General features: G+C 49.6%; 1 protein-coding gene across 1 annotated transcript in view; it reads left to right on the top strand.

The window, feature by feature from the left end:
* ITGA11 (integrin subunit alpha 11) overlaps positions 1 to 18,339 on the top strand; it is a gene marked incomplete at its 3' end in the record, with an annotated part of 113,347 nt that overhangs the window by 81,157 nt on the left and 13,851 nt on the right. The window contains exons 11-20 of the mRNA XM_084239535.1: positions 288 to 432; positions 2,065 to 2,213; positions 5,283 to 5,423; positions 5,683 to 5,886; positions 6,859 to 6,989; positions 12,258 to 12,424; positions 13,625 to 13,767; positions 15,181 to 15,291; positions 16,629 to 16,714; positions 17,932 to 18,139. Coding sequence (XP_084095661.1) covers positions 288 to 432; positions 2,065 to 2,213; positions 5,283 to 5,423; positions 5,683 to 5,886; positions 6,859 to 6,989; positions 12,258 to 12,424; positions 13,625 to 13,767; positions 15,181 to 15,291; positions 16,629 to 16,714; positions 17,932 to 18,139 — 1,485 coding nt within the window. The remainder of the gene's footprint in view (positions 1 to 287; positions 433 to 2,064; positions 2,214 to 5,282; positions 5,424 to 5,682; positions 5,887 to 6,858; positions 6,990 to 12,257; positions 12,425 to 13,624; positions 13,768 to 15,180; positions 15,292 to 16,628; positions 16,715 to 17,931; positions 18,140 to 18,339) is intronic.

The raw sequence follows: 18,339 nt of genomic DNA, 5'->3' as shown, positions 1-18,339 counted from the left end.
AAGGCCAAAGAAGAGTAGAGGTTAGGCCTGGACTTAGATTTTGTTTCTAGAAACTTCCTTCTTTCCATCTTGGGGATCAGCTCGACCCATTTTGTGCTAAGGACAAAATGGGGCAAGAAGATCCTTAGCTCATTCAAAAGCCAAAAATCCTGGCTGAGAGAGAGGTAGTTAAATAACATGCCCAGGAGAAGGCCCTGGAGGGGGTGGCAGATGCTTCAAGAGCACAGGACCTGGGGCTGCTTCCTGGTGGGGGCATGAGCTGATGTGTGTCCCCTCCCCAATGTCAGGACGGGATTCTGCTGGGAGCTGTCGGTGCCTATGACTGGAATGGAGCTGTGCTAAAGGAGACCAGCAGCGGGAAGGTCATTCCTCTCCGAGAGTCCTACCTGAAAGAATTCCCCGAGGAGCTCAAGAATCACGGGGCCTACCTGGGTATAAGTCAGAGCTGGGGTGTGGGGAGGTGGCTGTTGGAGGGCCAGGAAGGGACCCAGGAGAGGCAGCGCCCCTAGGAGGCCAGAGGCCCGTCTGTGCACATTCTGTGCTGATTCACGCAGGAGCCAGGGCCGGGGTCATTGGCTCTCCCCCTGACCCTGCACACCCAACCCTCTGCCCCGCATGCAATGGGCTCAGTGCGTAGTAGGGAACAGCATGAATGGGGAGGGGTGGCAGGTGGGTCAGCTGTAGTGGGAGGCCTCCCGCTGGAGCTATTCCATCTTGGCAGCAGGAAGCTAGTGAAGGTATCTGAGTGAGAGCAGGGTGAGTCTACGCCCCCATCCCCACCCCCGCCCAGCAGAGCTGTCCCGCTCCTTGTCCCAGACAACCCTGGTGGGGCAGAGCTAGGCTGAACGGACCTTATGAGGCTCACTGTCTTGCCCTAACCAGGCTCACCATCTTGAGTGGGGTCCTGAGTAAGTGTCTTCTCTCCTCCTCCCTCTGGGAGTCTATCCACCAAGGACAGTGTTTGGAGCCCTGGAAGATTCCTCCCCGCATGCCCCAAGGGAAAGTGTCGAGGGGGAAGGGGCCTAGGAGGCTAGGTCTCTACCTTCACATGGAGGAAGCTGTAGGGACTTTTGGCCACAGGTCTCCCCCATCCTCTTGTCAGGGCTTTCGGGAAGCTGGTCCAGCTTCCAGAATGAGCCACCTGCTGGTTAAAGAGCCACCTGGGAAATGAAGCCACAGCCAACAGACTGCTGGGCAGCAGGAAGCTCTCCATGGTGCTTGGAGTTTTATGAGCTGGCCTATGTCTTCCCTGGGGACATTCGGTCCCCAAGCCATCCCACCACCACTGTCCCTTCTTCTGTGAAAGCCCAAGGTTCCAGGGCCAATTGAGAACAGCTTCAATAGTGTCACTGAAGGCGCAACTCAGAAGGATCTTTGTCCCATACCACAAAGCCAACCCTGCCTTGCCCTCCTATGTTTATGGCTGCACTGCAGATAGAGCCACGTTAGCTAGACGTTCGTGTATATATGATGTCCTGGTCTTGCCAATCTTTTGAGCCTCATTCTCCAGAACACACCTCCAAGAGTGGAAAACATTGTCTGGATCCCGAGTAACCTACCCATTGCACCCACATTCCCAGCCACTGAATCAGCTCATTCTGCAGCCACTCTGGAAGCAACTGGTGGGGTCCGAGTGACAGTGTTACCTCCAAGCCCCCCCCCACACACACACACATACACATGTGCACATGAACAGGAGGGGACATCCAGCCACCAGAAACTGCCAACAAAGATTGACACCCAGCTAAAAGCTGAGATCTAATATCCAAGCTCACCTCACAGAAAGCTGGAGGGACTCCGGGCTTGCACACCTGCTGGGTCCCCACTTTCAGGAGAGTTGCCTGAAGGCATCTCACGTTTACCTCACACAGTCACCAAGCAAAGTCATCCCAAGAACCTTAGCCGAAAGCTTTTGCAAAGGAACCCCAGTTCTCATGGTCTCCTCTTTGTGGGGCCTATATATGGGACTGAGAGGAGCCTGGAGCGCCTGTCTTTGGGGGCTGCAGGAACCCCTGAGACCCCACGAAAGCAGACCAGCCTGTTTCCTGTTTCCTCCTGTGGCAGGGTACACAGTCACGTCGGTCGTGTCCTCCAGGCAGGGGCGGGTGTATGTGGCCGGAGCCCCCCGGTTCAACCACACAGGCAAAGTCATCCTGTTCACCATGCACAACAACCGGAGTCTCACCATCCACCAGGCCCTACAAGGGGAGCAGGTAATGGATGGGGGTGCCTAGGAGCAAGGGGAGAAGGGCAAGGGGGAGAACAAGGCTGGACTGGAGGGGACCTTGGCGCTCATCTCTCCCCTTCAGTAAGACTGTCCCCCAGCCACAGAAATCCTCCCCGACTGGGGGCACATAGCTCCTTCACAACAGTCTTAGCACTGCGCTGTCCTGGTCCCAGAAAGCAGGTCCTGGTCCCTACAAGAGCAAGGTACCTGCTATGAGAATAATTTGCTTGCCTCCATTTCCAGAACCCCCTGTCTCTGGTGCGTTCAACTGAGACCTCCAGCTTCTCTCTGATCATATCTAGAGTTCAGGGCTGGAGGCAGCATGGAGGCTGTGGCTTCCCAGCCTGGCTGCCAGGCCCAAGAATCCTGAAGGGGACGTCATGTCCCTTTGGCACCTTCACGCTGCCCAAAGTAGGAAGAGTCATGCATCCACCCGCCAGTTCCACCCACAGCTCACCAACATGCCAGCGTGTCCCTTTGCTGGCACTGTTAGCGTGACTCGGCGATCACAGCCCCTGCCTGCCTGGGCATGGGGGCAACCTGACGGGGTTGCTGTGTCTCCTGTTGGAGGATCATGAATGCAAAGGGGACGCTATGATAAGAATCACTGATGGTGAAGGTCAGAATGGAGGGCTGTGAGCCAAGTCACTTCAGCTGCCAAGGGGGATGTGGCCTGGAAAGTGGCATAGCTTTCCCAGGGCTGAGATGGTAGATTCATGGCTTGGTCAAGCTCAGAATTTGTGACTCTTGGTGGGACTGCCTGTGCTGTGCCACTGCCAGGCCACTGCCTGGCCCGGACATCTCTAAAACCAGGCCTCTCCGGAGCCTGAGAGCAGCGCTGTCTCCCGTGCCTTCTACTGCCCTTGGCCCAGCACTGTGTGGGCAGATTTCTCACTGGGTCTAACCTAAGTCCCATAGCTGCAGAAGCCATCACTCTCCCGCCCTCCCTCCCATCTCAAGGGCACTGGGAAGCCTGGCACTGCTGTCCCCCAGCCTCCAGCCCACCGCCCACACTCCCCCCCAGCTGTCTCTTTTGGGATCCAAGGCCAGACCTTGAGAGCTGGAGGGAATTTGTTGATAAATTTATGACATTTTTACAGCCTGCTTCTGCCTCCAACATCCGAAGGAGAAACCGCAGTGCTAAAGGCAGCTGAATTAAGTGGATTCCAAATATCGTGACCCACATAGCTGAGGCCACATATTTAGACAAATGTCTCCCACTCTCCTCCCTCTTTTGCTCAGTCTGGCTCTTAATCACTTTATGGAGACACATCTCTTCCCTCCCCCACGCTGTGTTTATGATTTCCTCTTTCTCTCATCTATTGTTTTATCTTTTTCTTCAGTTAAAATCTTTTAATGCTTGAGGATAGATTTTTTTTCCTGAAGACATCCTAAGCCAGGAGATAAGCAAGCGGGGGAGAATCGTGGGCTCAGATATGAGACAGACCCAAGTTCCAACCCTCACTAGCCTGACCTTGGCAAGTGGCTCGAATTCTCTGAGCTCAGTCCGTTCCCTGCACAGTGAGGACGGTTGTCTCACCGAAGGTGGCACGAAGCTGTCACTGCTAACCTGAGGCTGCAAGCATCTCACATGGGGGCTGTCATGAGAAGGGTTCCTCCCCCTTTCCTAAGCAACCAATGGTCCAATCAACATTTATCGAGCACCTCCTGTATGCCAGGCAGGGCACGAGGGAACCCAGAGGGCTCAGAGCCTACCCTCATGAGGGCCCCTGTGGAGGGAGCAGGTGCTGGGGGACCGTGCACAGGGCACCCATGGCAGGGAGTAGAGTGGGACTGGCTGGGCTCCTAACAGGAAGTGACCTGAAGGATGGAGAGACAGTTTCTGGGGAGCTAAGAGGGGAGAAGGGTGCAGACAACAGGAAAGTATGTGTTGAGGGAAGCATGGAACCCAGACAGAGCCTGAGACTTTTGGAGAAGAGAAATCTCTCATTATGGCAGGAGGCACTCCCTCTGTGTGGGAGACAGAGTCAGGGACAGAGGCCGGGAGGAAGGAGGAAGGTCCAGCAGGATATCTGGACCAAAGCGAGGGATCATTTGATCAGCTGCCAGAGGGGGGTGTGTTCTGCAAACACCCCACCCCCACCCTGCAAACCTGCACTGCAGGTGGGAGAGGTGGACACTAGGGCTTCTGATTCAGTGAGTGGGTGGCTCCCTCCCTGAGGAAGCACCTAAGGCAGAGAGCACAGTGAGAGCTCAAATGCTGAAAAGGCATAATTCTCCACCACCTATCCCAGAGGCCTTTGGACCATGTCCAGCAAATGAGGACTGATTATACACTCTTGGCACACGCTTGCTTTCCAATATTACAGGACCACCGGTGATTATTTCGTAGAAAAAAAACAGAATCCATCATGAAAAAAATGCTCAGGATACATGATTTGATTTAAAAAATCAGTCTACAGCAGGTCCTTGGATTTTTGTTATACTATTGAGGCAAAAAGTAATAATCCAGTCTGACTTCGAATAAAACCTAATTGGAGGACCTGCTTTCCTCACAATCCCAGTTTCCAAGAACCTCCCCATGATGTTAAGTGAAGACTTACCCTAAAAGCTCTGCGACAGGATTCCAGAGTACAAAAATAATACCACACGTTCAGGCAGCACACCCTAGAGAAAACTCTAGAAGAACACAAAGTGTACAAAATAGAAGGAAATACACGAAAGTGCAGAAAATACACTAGTGGGATGTTTCAACTGTGGGCGCTTTTTATCTTCGTTCTATCTTTTTAAAAAGTTTGCTCATTTCTTGCCATTCTAATATGTCACTTAACAAACATAATAAATGTCAAGCAATAAAAGTGAACACGGAAAGCAGGGAGAGTAGCGGGTGTGGATACCAGAAGGAAAGATGAACCAGGCTGGTCCAGTCCTGGGCTGGGAAGGGGTGCAGGCCCGGCAGCGGCAAAGGGGTGCAGCCTTCCCATTCATTTCTCCAAAAGTTCCAAGTCCAAGGCTGCCGGGTTTGTTTCGGGGTAAGGGACGGGTTCAGTGTGTGTGGGCGCCTCGCTTCCCTCTGCCCGTCCCTGTGCCACAGATAGGCTCTTACTTCGGGAGTGAGATCACCTCTGTGGATGTGGACGGTGACGGGGTGACAGACGTCCTGCTGGTGGGCGCCCCCATGTACTTCAGCGAGGGCCGTGAGCGCGGCCGGGTCTACGTCTACAGCCTGAGACAGGTAGGCTGCGCGGAGCTGGGCAGAGATTGGGCATGGCCGACCCTGGCCTTGACTCGGGTAGTCCTGAGAGAAGGTCACTGCAGGGCCCGTGTCCACCTGCTGAGCCAGCTGGAGAGAACTGGAGCCCCGGCATCGCTGGTCTTAACCTGCCAGGGAGAGATTTCTAGGGTGCAGCAGGGATGCTGCAGGCCAGAGCTGATTGTGACCCCGAGTCCCCTTGCCATGTAAACTGAGTCTTTTCCTGCCCCTGGTTTGGAAGGACCGGTTTGTTTACAATGAGACGCTGAAGGATTCCCAGAATTACCAGAATGCCCGCTTCGGGGCCTCCATCGTCTCGGTTCGGGACCTCAATCAAGACTCCTGTAATGATGTGGTGGTGGGAGCCCCGCTAGAGGACAACCACCGGGGGGCCATCTACATCTTCCACGGCTTCCAAGGCGGCATCCTAAAAAAGCCAAAGCAGGTAACACGCCCCCTCAAACCCCTAGAAATGATCGAGCTTGGACTCAGAGCGGGTTCACGATTCTCTTCTGTGTCTTCATATAACAGCAGTCCCGAATGCCTAGCCCTGCAGGTCTCTAGTGGAAATTTTGATAGGGTGCATCTGTCTGCAGCACTTCCCCTTGGCCCCTGCCTAACCTAATCTGCCTCCCCCACCCCAGACAACAATAAAATCCCAGGGACCTCACCTGCCCACTTGTGTCCATGTGATTGACTGTGAATGGAGACTCCGCTGCCCTTGCTTTGCTCTGGAAATGCTTCATGCCGGAAGCCTTGCCGACCTCAGAGTAACCCTTCCTTGTCCCTTCCCCTCCAGGTCATCACTTTGCCTACATATTTTGTTGGCAAGATAGTCTAATAAATACACCATAGGTAGAGGCACAGGTAGGTTACCTGCCTCATAACCTGTCACACTTGATAGTGACCTCTTTTTAGATACAATATTTTTTAAAGATTTATTTATTTATGCATACAAGAGCTGGGGTACAGGCCGGAGATGCGGGGGGGGGGGGGGTGAGAGGATTCACCAGAGACAGAGCGGGGAACAGAACAGGCAGACTGACCGAAATACACTGCTGAGGGGAGAAGCAGGCGAGACAGGAGAGGTCTGCTGCGCCATGTGGGTTTCTCCCTGGCCGGCCGGGGATCAAACTCATGCTGCAGAGGCTGCAGATTGCTTCACAGTGTGGTGTTTAACCCCTTGCACCACCATAGAGACCCTAGATACAATATTTTAATCCCAACAAATGATTTAAAGATAGGAATTGCAAGTTCCAGGACCAAGCAGGAGGCAAAAGCTTTGAGCTAGGAAAGCTTCCTGATGGTTCCAAACAGGCTGTCTCTGGGCTCCCCATTGTGTTTACCCCGAGGGCACCCTTCCGTCCGTGCTAACAGTGTATGTGCATGGCGTTCTTCTTCTTTCCACTCTTGGCAGAGAATCGCCGCCTCAGAACTGACTCCAGGTCTGCAGTACTTTGGCTGCAGCATCCACGGGCAGCTGGACCTGAATGAAGACGGGCTGGTTGATCTGGCAGTGGGCGCCCTTGGCAACGCTGTGATTCTGTGGTTGGTCCCCCTCTTCTTGATGCTTGGTTCTCCTGAGGGTACCGGATTCATTTTTTTTAAGATTTATTTTATTTATTTATGCATACAAGAACTGGGGTACAGGCCAGAGGTGTGGGGTATGAAAGGATTCACCATTTACAGAGTGGGGAGCAGAACAGGCAGATTGACTGAAATCCACTGCTGAGGGGAGCAGCTGGCGAGTCAGGAGAGGTCTGCTGTGCCATGTGGGTAGCTCCCTGGCTGGGGATCGAACTTGTGCAGAACTCATGCCATGGTGGCTGGGGATAGCTTGATAGTGCTGAGACTTTAACCCCTGCACCACCAGGCCCTGGGTACAGGATTTAAAAGATGTGCTTCAGGACCTTGTCCCTTGTCTCTCACCATTGTCAGCTCTACTCACCCAATTCTTATCTCATAGTGGTTACCAGTCTTAATTGGTTTTAAGGAATCATTTTAAGTTATCTTGAAGTTCAAATCACTCTTCTAGGAGCTCTATGCTGTTAGAGCAAAATAGTGTCCAAAAAAACCTCTCAGAATTTGAAATTCTAGAAGTTCTGGCTACTCACTCATCTCTTACACTTTAGTTTTTCAAACTACATAAAGAAACAGGCTGGGTGGATTCTTAGCAGCTGGGAGGCGCATCCTGCTCCCTGGGGTGAGAGAATGTGTATGTTTTTCAGAGATCTGTTCTTCCAAGCCCCTTCTGACTTCTTGCTTCCTTCCTTCAGTCTCCCTCTGCACCACCCCATCAGCCATGTGCCATATGTCTACACTTAGGGTCTCGCTTTAGCAATAGCCAAGGGCTTCAAAAAAAAACAAAATGCTTTCTAAAAGCCCATAAATTTTACCACATATAATGTGTTAGCTATTTTTTGAGCCAAAAAAAATTTTTAATTTGAGCTTTTTCTTTGTGTATAGTTGATCCTTGAACAAAGTGGGGGCTAGGAATGCTTACCTCACACAGTTGAAAATCTGCCTATATCTTAGAGTTGACTCTCCACATTATGTGGGCTCCGCATCTGGGGGTTCAACCAACCAACACCTGCAGTTGGTTGGATCAGGGAACATGGAACCCATGGAAAGAAAAAAATTTCAGACAAAATTCATTAAAATAATATTCATTCTCCATAATTTATGTTGCTCTTGATTTCTTGTAGCAATTATTATGAGTCCAGTTTTTCCATAAGCTCTGCAATTTCTTATCCTTTTTTCCATGATAAACCTGCATTTTAAAGTATTTATCAAAATTTTTTTACTGTGAGTTTCTCTAAATGCAAAACATTAGAATAAGTAATAGCTTCTGAAAACAGCAAAAGATTTGTACATGCCTATAATTAAAGATTTCAGTATAATATACTTAATAAGGAAATTTGCTCAATTTTGTGGTATATAATATTTCAGAATAATAGCCAAAATTGGCCAGTAGTAATTTTCTACTAGAACATTCAGATTTTGAAGAAGTTTCACATAATTTCTAGAACAATCCTATTAGTATTTACATTACATGCCAAGAAGTTTGAGCTTTTCTCCTCATGTGACAATCCTTCCCATAACATTTCAACTTATTAAATAGAATAAAGTTGTTTAATATTTTTCTCTCTACAAGGAAAGAAAACAATTTTTATAGGGTGTCTTAGGAGTTTTCTTAAGACTTTCCATATTTCTTATTTTTAATCAAAAATTTTATTATTTTTAGAATTATGGTTTCAGGGAAGTTTTGTCATAGGTGAAAACGTTCAAAATATTTATATAGGTTACTATGAAACAATATTTGATTGCTCATTTAACCAAAGTGACAGTGATTTTTAAAGCAAATATATACTTTTGACAAGGCTCTGCTCAAAGAAATGCTGACAGAACTGTTTCTCTTTAGCTAGCCAAAAGCCTTTAAAGTATCAGATCATTAAATTAAGCAGTTTACAAGCTGTTTTTATAAACTGATCACAGTTTATAAATACTTTTGTTCCTTCTAGAAGTTAAAAGAAATGAAAATTTGGCTTTATATAAATATATTATTATTAAGGCTTAACTATAAGTCCTTGTAACAGTTCATTTTATCTTATCCAGTTTGACCACATACAAATTTCTCTATGATTCCTTTTTCATAAATCTTTTTCCACTTAACAAACCTTTTAGGACTTGCTATATTCATTCAGCTTTTTGTCCTAAAATGTATACATTCTAGAATAATCATTTCACTTGACAAAATTACTTCCTCTTTCCTTTATCCCTTTTCCTTTTGTCCTTCCTCTTTCCTTCCCATGTCCTTTATCCTTTCTTCTCCAGGGGTCTAATCCCCTTCTATTCTCCTTACCTGCTTTCCATACATTTTTATCCTTTCAAATCCTTAATTCCTAATAAAAAATTAAAAATCTAAGTGAGATTTGCAATAGTCAGTCTGTGTACCAAAAAGAGTGTGTCTTAAATTTTTGTGTTTGCTCCTGGGGTTAGTGTTGTTTTCTCCTGGGGTGTTTACATTCTAAAGACAGATTAGATTTATGGGGGGAGATATGTTAGGAGTTTTACAGGGTATATTTTTCCATTATCAGGTAATTGCTATTTAAAATTTTTCTCTTTACCAGGTATTTTATTTCTTTTCAACGTCCCTCTCCCCTTTTTTAACTTTATCCCATTATTCTTACTCTAAAGACATGCATGTTTCAAATTAAACCATTAAATTTTAAAGCTAGTTCTCATCAACCATAACCATCCAAGATCATGGTTCCTAAAAAATATTTTGGTTTTTTCCCCATTATATTCCTGAGTTCAGAATTTATATAGATACCTTTTGTAATTCATTCTAGTATTACCAACCTGAGATAAAACAAAGAGGCCCAGTGGGAAGACACTCAAGCATACATATAGTCTTAGAGCTCTCTTTTTTTAAGTATTATTTTAAACTCTGTTCTAATGGACTAAAGCCAAGCCTACCACTTATATTGCCTATTACCTTCTCTTCAGTGATCACTATTATAGATACATCTAAAATGGAATTGTTGCTAAAGTCCTAAACCAAACTAAATCTGAAAACTTTAATGTGAGTAGCTTCCATGACTATAACTTCTTTACATTTACATTGTCTTTTTTTAATTAAATTAAAATTTTTTATTGTATTATTTTTATTTTTTAATTTTAATTTTATTTTTATACTCCCCATACAATTGCAACCCCCTTATTTTGACCCCAACCCCTCCTTTCCCCACCTCCCACCTCCCATAGAGTATCTCTGGTTCATAGTTGTTTGTTGATTTTGATATTTTCTTTCTTATAGTTATTCTTTTTCCTGGTCTCTTATTTAAGTTTTCTAGATTCCTGCTATGAGTGAGACCATCCGGTATTTTTCTTTTTCTTTCTGGCTTATTTCGCTGAGCATGATCCCTTCCAGCGCCATCCATGTTGCTGCAAATTGCATGTGTTTATCTTTTTTGAATGCTGAGTAATATTCCATTGTGTATATGTACCACATCTTCCATATGATCCAGCATTTCCACTCCTAGTTATTTACCCAAAGGACACAGAAACATCAATTCCAAAGAGCACCTGCACCCCTATGTTTATAGCAGCACTATTTATAATAGCTAAGCTTTACATTGTCTTTTCTCCTGGCATTCTAACCCAGGGACCTCAGGCCTCTAGCCCAAGGACTCGGGGATTCTAACCCACCAAAGATCTTTCTGCATTCTCTAGGGCCGGCCTCTAACTCACAAGCCTACTGAGCTATTAATTAAACAGTTTAGGAAACAGATACTCAAAACAAGATTACTCACTTAAAAGTCATCTGTTCCCAGAACTATTTCTTCTTTCAAAATGAAATTAGCACCAAGGAATCCTTGAGTATTGGAGTGGAGCAAGGGAGCCCAGTTGCTGAGCCTCTGGACAAAGAGGTCTAGGTGACTCCTCAGGGTCAGCAGTGGGGAAATCCGCTCCCTAACAGGGCTGCAGTGCCTTGCGCAGGCAGTTCCACCTGGAATGACAGTTCATTGCCAACCAGTGGGCTCACAGCCCAGTGTCCATAGAGGCTGATTACTATACAAAACTCCAGGTTTTGACAGGGGAGAGGGTTTTATTGCAAGTCAGCTGGTAAGGAGGCAGAAGAAAAACTCAACTCTGCCTCTCTGGTTAAGAAACGGAATGAGGTTATACACGTTTTACAGATTAGGGTTAAAATCACAGGAGTTAAATTTTACTGGCTAAAGAATAGACTAAGAGCAAAGAAATGTGTACTTACCTGGAGTTCATTGGCTAGTTTAGGGCAGGTCAGGTATGGAGAAGTATGAAGAGATTGTTGTCCAGATCCCTGGAGTTCTGAATTTCTGTTGATGGGCCCCTCACCTCGGGGTGCTCCTCTCCTCTGCACTTGGGCCTGCAGCTCAGCTCCAGGTTAGTTCCTTCTGCAGTTGCTCAGTTATATCATTTGTAGATAAGGTCAAGGCTCTTGTATGTCTGTGAAAGTAAAATGCAAAAGGAAAGTTATACAAGTTTTTTTTTTTTTCTTTTGTTCGCTAGGATCTGAGAACAATTTAACTATTTCATCTTGGTTTCAGTATTAAAATTTGAGAAGTACCCCCTTTAAGACATGACAATGCTGATTCTTTTTTTTTTAAAGATTTATTCATACATGCAAGAACTGGGGTACAGGCCAGATGTGCCAGAGAGGACTCACCAGATGCACTGGTGAGAGGACTCACCAGAGACAGAGTGGGGAGCAGAACAGGCAGACTGACTGAAATACACTGCTGAGGGGAGCAACGGGCGAGTCAGGAGAGGTCTGCTGTGCCATGTGGGTAGCTCTCTGGCCAGCCAGGATCAAACTTGTGCTGCAGTGGCTGTGGACAGCTTCATATAGGTTGTATTTCAACCCCCTGTGCCACCAAGGAGGCCTGTTAATGCTGATTCTGATTTAACCTGCTCCTAGAGTGCAACTTGGGCATCAAGATTTTTTTAAAACTCTCTACATTATTCTAATATACACCCAGGGGCAGGAATCACTGGTCTAAAAGTGAGAAAGAGGCAAAGAAAGTCAGTATGGTCTGCAATTGCAGCTCCCCAGGGAATAAAGGGCAGCTCGAGACTGTGAAGCTGCTGGGTCTGCCTCTCACCCACCATGAGCTTTTTTGCACAATGCTTTGACATCTCTGCCCCCAACCCACCTCACCCTCCAATGGCAGTTTGGCAAGTTCCATTCCCGTCTGGCTTCCCACCTTTCCCTGGGTCACAGCAAGGCAGCCTTTCTCGCCCTCCACCCTTCTGCCCTCCTGTCCTCTCCAGGTCCCGCCCTGTGGTTCGGATCAATGTCAGCCTCCACTTTGAGCCATCCAAGATCAACATCTTCCACAGAGACTGTAAACGCAGTGGCAGAGATGCCACCTGCCTAGCCGCCTTCCTCTGCTTCACGCCCATCTTCCTGGCACCCGACTTCCAAGCAGCCACAGTTGGTAAATCTACCACTCACCCAGCTCGGTTCCCTGTGGACTTTTCAGTGGCTTTGTTTCAGAACCTGGACTTTGCTGGGGTGGGCTTTGAGTGCCAGGCCATGGCCAGAACCACCTTTGATGACTGCTGGATACCCATTTGATGCTTTGATTCCAAGGGGCAAAGAGGGGTATCATGCCAGGATGGGGATGGCAGTCAGCAGCCATGACCAAGGGGAAGAGGGAAAATTTGGGTACAATTGGATCAGAATAAGAGACTGGAAGCAAAGGACAAATTGGGGTGTGAAGCCATGAAGTCAACCTGGATGGGGAGTAAGAGGCTAACCCAGAAGAGGGTAGGAACTAGGGGTCAGGACAATGAAGACCCAGCAGCAGTGGGCACTGCTCAGAGTAAGCATGGGTCTGTCCAAGGGCAGTTTCCTTCACATTCAGCCAAGGAGGGTCAGAGACCTGCTCACCACACAGTCCTGGGCCTAGACGGCCCCAGGAAGTGACAGCTACAGATTTCAGGCGGGCTGGGCCAGTGGAGTGGGGGGCACCACAGCGAGCTTCTCAGCCAAGAAGCAGGATGCACCAAACAAGGAAGAGAAGGGAGAGAGGTGGGCCTGGGGTCTGTGCTCGTCTTTCAGTTTCTGTCAATGAGTGGGGGAGGATGCAAGGACCTGTGCCCCCAGAGGGCTGGTCGGGGAACAGGAACAGGGGCTCAGCCTTTGGTGGAGTTAGCGAGATCCTCCTATGGAAGGCAGGAGGCTGCAGGCTTAGGCAGAACAGAGTCTTAGACTTGAGGTGCTCCCTGGTGTGATGGGAGCTGCCCCCTACAAAGGCCCAGCTCTCCCAGGGCCCCAGAGCTGAGGAAGACCCAGGAGGTGAAAGGGGAGGTGGAGAAGTGTGTTGACTCACAGGGGGATTGCCCTGGCCCCTTGTCCTATCTCCTCTCCTTTTCTGCTTCCTTCACCTCCCCCACATTTCCTGCTCTTCCCTGCCCTGCCAGCCCCATCTTCATTACCCTCCTCACCTTCCTGCTCCCTTCAGTCCCTTCCTTTTCCTCTTGCTCTCTGCTTGGCAGTTTCTCTGCTCCTGCGCGCTTGTGAGGGCAGAGAAGCAGCTCTTCCCCGGCCAGCCTGGAGGGCTCCCTGGAAGAGGCTGACTTTAAAAGACAGGTAAACGGTGGCTCCGTGTTCACGGCCTTGCCCTCTCCCCCAGGCATCAAGTACAACGCCACCATGGACGAGCGGCGGTACACGCCGAGGGCCCACCTGGACGAGGGCGGGGACCAGTACACCAACAGGGCCGTCCTGCTGTCCTCCGGCCAGGAACACTGTGAGCGGATCAGCTTCCATGTCCTGGTGAGCCTGACGCCCAGCGCCCCACCAGCGGAACCCAAGTCCGAGAGGCAGAGGCCCCAGAGCTGGTGGAGAGGCTGCCGCGGTGGACGCAGGGCTCCGGTCCGGCTGGCTGTTCTGGGCCCGCGGTGGAGCTCAGCAGGCTAGGCAGGGCCACTGGCCTGGACCTTGGCCGCCCCTTATTCCCGCTCCAGTGGAAAAGGCCACAGGACCACCACGTACCACCTCACGGGACACCCCGCCCATATCCCTTCCTCCTGGCTTTCAGATTCCCACTGTCTCTTCAGCGGGGGTGAAGTCCCAGAAGGGTGGTAGGCTCAGTGAGGTCTAAAAGAGAAACTAGGGTCGGCCAACAGGGCCGTGGCTCGAAAGAAATGGATAAGCAGGCATCCGCTGAAAATGAAGAGCCAGTGGGCGGGTGAGTGGTGTGGACAAGCTGAGGGGAGCTGCAGCCAGCCTGCTGGCGAGGGAGGGCCAGCCATGGTCTGGCGCTCTGCTTTACAGTAAGGAAGTGGGTAAGAATTTTGCCTCCATCCAGAAATCCCAAGCACCCAAACCCTAGCTCCAGGCTTAGAGACACAAGCATGGGCAGCCAGAACCCCCTGAGTCCAGTCCTCCGGGGTCAGAAAAGCAAGCAGGTAGAAGCCCCTACCCTGCTGCTCTGCCGCCCCCTCTAATATATTTGTGCCTGGTTCTCCCGGCGTGGTTCATCCCCATTTCCTGCCGCTTGTGAGAAATGAACATTTGTAAGCCTCATCCCAGGCCCACTGAACCAGAGACTCCCGGCGGGGCCCAGCACTCAGTGTCTGAGTAGCCCCCACCCCAGGGCAGATTCCGAAGTGAGCTCAGGTTAGAGCACCGCAGCCTTCACACAGAGCAGCCACTCAATTCCGGATTTGGGGTCTAAGGAAAGTATTTTAGGCAGTCCTAAATACCCCCCCTCATTTGTCATCTCACCTGAATCGCCCCTATTTTGCTCTGCACTTGCTCATTCATTGATTCTGCACAGTTCTTAAGCCCTCGTCACGGTGCTAGGACTTTGCTAAGAGGTTTCGAGGGAAGAGACTGAGCTGTTTTGGTCAGACAGCTGTGGTCATGACAGGCCCCGTCAGCGCCAGGCCGGGGGGCGGGCCCTGGCCTCTTGGAGGCTCAGGTGTTGAGCTGATGGGGACCATGAAGGATGAGCAGGAGCCCGCTGCGCCATCCACCTGGCTGAGGCGACGTGTGCCGGCCCAGAGCCCCTTTCCATGAAGCTCACCCTCCAGCTCTGGACCCTGGATGGCACTTTCATCCTGGACTCATCCTGAGGGCAGAGGGGGCAGCGCACCCAAGCTCAGGGAGAGCTTATCCTGGTGGTCCTGGCCCGGAAAAGGATGCTCCCTCCGCCCTGGCCCAGTGCTCACCTCCTCCACACAGGATACCGCTGACTACGTGAAGCCGGTGACCTTCTCCGTGGAGTACTCCCTGCAGGACCCGGACGAGGGCCCCATGCTGGACGACGGCTGGCCCACAGCCCTCAGAGTCTCGGTACGTCCCGGCCTGCAGGACACCTTCCCCGTCCACTCCTCCTGCTCTGGGGAGTCTTTCCTCTGTCATGCCTTCCCCTCCTGCCCCGCAAACCCACACACCTGCTTCCCTCTGCCCCTTGGCCATGTGGACAATTTCTCACGACCCTCTCCCACTGGAGGTTCCCAGCATAGGTGAGCATTGAGGGTTTGCTGGAAAAATGTGGAGAATTCCAGGACCAGAACGGTCTTTAGATCTCTTTTGTCTGCTCTAGGTGTGCAAACAGGACAGTGGAGGCCTGAGAGCGCGCCCAGCCACTCAAAGCTGGCCTGCAGCTTGTGGGATGACTGATAGACTGATAGATAGTCCTCCCCGCCTACTTCTAAGTGTTCCAAAAATAAGTGGTTTTTAATTTCATCTTTGGCTACGATACCACCCCTCGACCACATATTCTAACCCCTCGCTCTCAGGCATCAGAATTTTCTGGTATCTGACACTCAGTGTTCCGTGTACCTGCCACTCCAAAGAAAATGTCGCTTACCAAAGCTGTCCAGGCTGTGCTGGGAAGCAGGCAACGTCCATACATGCCCGAGGGCACAGGAGACCCCAGTGCTCTTAGGACCACACCTGTGCAATGCAGACTCTAAGTCACATCTAAAATACAGCAGCCAGCCAGCAAACAATTTCAGAATTATTCACATTCTTACTTGTATTTCTCCAGCGTAGAAGGACCACAGCATCAACAGCAATGCTTCTGAAATGCCCTTGATTCTGTTCACCTCCATCACCCCCTCAGCTCTCCCGCACTCCACCACCAACCCTCAACCTTCGCCCCTTCCCCTTTCCTCCTGGCAGGCACATCAGAGCGGTTGTCTTTAAAACACATTTCGAGAGTGCAGGAGAGATGGACTGGGAAGGCTGGACTCCTCATTAGTGAGCCAGGAAAGGGGGGAAGCTGGGAGCCCTGAGTCGTTAATATTTTTCCCATTACAATAATTGCAAAGCCTCTACAGCAAGTGAAGGCGCCTGTGCCATTCAATCTAAGGCATGCTGAGGCTGCTCTGCAGATTAAATGCAGGGCATGCTGTGCTCTGTCGCTGACGACACTGGTGACAGGGATCACAGGTCAGGTCAAAGGCCAGAGTGAGGTCAGAACAAGTGTAACCAAGCATCTGATGTTAGGGCAGGAGGACTTCCTGGAGGTGGCTATGAAAGTGCAGAGAAAAGGAAGCCCAGGTCTTGTGCAACAGGGAAAAGAGCTGACGTGTGTGGGATGAAGGTTGGCCTGTAGCATAGATGGGGGCTGGTGGCAGTGGGTCCCCTAACCAGCTGCCTGTACCCCACTCTCCCTGGCCCAGGTGCCCTTCTGGAATGGCTGCAATGAGGACGAGCACTGTGTCCCTGACCTCCTGCTGGATGCCTATAGTGACCTGCCCACGGCCCTGTGAGTTGTCTCCTCCCCTCCCCCACCCTGGCATCCTCCCCTGCTGTTCCCAGGGATGGTCTGGATGGTCTCCTGCACAGCCTTCTGGCCCTACACTGAGCCTGGAGCCTGGAGCCTGGGCCTAGCCCAGGCCCTGCTGCTAAGCCCCATGTGACCTCAGGCAAGCTCCTCCTCTCGGGGCCTCCATTACCTCCTCTGTGAAATGAACACTATTCGTCTCATACAACCTCCTCAAACTTTGTTTAGAAGAAGTAACCCTTTCTTTTGCGCCCACACTACAAAATAGATAAAAGTGGAGACCCAGGACTAGAGTTTTGAGTGCTCATCCTCCAACCCCCTAGCCAGGCGACCTTTAAGGTCCATGACTAACTGCTTGAGCTTAATGCTACAGAAACAAGCAGAGGATGAGCAGGGTGCTTTCCACTACCCCTTTGAAGAAACAAACTAGCGTTCAATGAAAAATAAACAACCTCTGATTTTTTTTAATATTTTATTTTATATAATTCTTACATCATTTTTCATTTTCGCACAATGTATGCATTTTCATTTTGGTTATATTCCCCATACAATTGCACCCCCCCTTATTTTGACCCTAATCCTTCCTCTCCCTGCCCCTCCCCCCGTAGTGTGTCTCTGGTTTATAGTTGCTTATTGATTATGATTTTTACTTTACTATAATTAGTCCTTTTCCTAATTATAATTATTTAGGTTTTCTAGATTCCTGCTATGAGTGAGACCATCCGGTATTTTTCTTTTTCTTTCTGGCTTACTTCGCTGAGCATGAGCCCTTCCAGCTCCATCCATGTTGCTGCAAACTGCATGAGTTTATCTTTTTTGATTGCTGAGTAATATTCCATTGTGTATATGTACCACATCTTCTTGATCCAGTCATCTATTTTTGGGAACCCCTGATTTTAAACATATGCCATATATTTTCAAATAACTTAAACTTGCATCTATAAGATGATTAAAATAGAAGACAGATAAACCATGACATATCCGATCAGAAATAGCACATCCAAGCCTTATAAAAGAATAAAGAAGCAAGTACTCCATCTATGCTAACCGTCAGGATTGTCTCCACATTTAACACCGAGCTTCCTGGCAGTCAAAGACAGAAGGGCAACATGCCGAGTGGAGAGGTGATACGTGAGTAGTGAGTGAATCCCCACGTTCCCCATTCAATCTGGCTGATCCCTGTGGTCTCTATCCCGCAGGGAGTACTGCCAGAAGGTGCTGAGGAAGTCTGCCCAGGACTGCTCCACATACACACTGTCCTTTGACACCACGGTTTTCATCATAGAGAGCACGCGCCGGCGGGTGGCGGTGGAGGCCGTGCTGGAGAACAGGGGTGAGAACGCCTACAGCACAGTCCTCAATATCTCACAGTCAGCAAATCTGCAGTTTGCCAGCTTGATCCAGAAGGTAAGAACTCAGCGACCCACCCACTTGCTGAGGCAAGGGGCAGAGGCAGGAAAGGAGGGGTCCAGGCCAAGGCCTGGCTGTACATTAGGATCATCTGGAAGCTTAAATACCTTATTCAGACTTTTCCTGGAGATTCTAATTGAGCTGGTCTGGGGCAGCCTGGATCAGGATGCTTTCAAAGCTTCCCAGAGGATTTCCAC

The sequence above is a fragment of the Talpa europaea genome (assembly GCF_964194135.1).
Source record: "Talpa europaea genome assembly, chromosome: 8".
Lineage (NCBI taxonomy): Eukaryota > Metazoa > Chordata > Mammalia > Eulipotyphla > Talpidae > Talpa > Talpa europaea.
The sequence above is the reverse complement of the archived record's forward strand: the minus strand, read 5'-3'. Positions and strand labels throughout refer to the sequence as shown.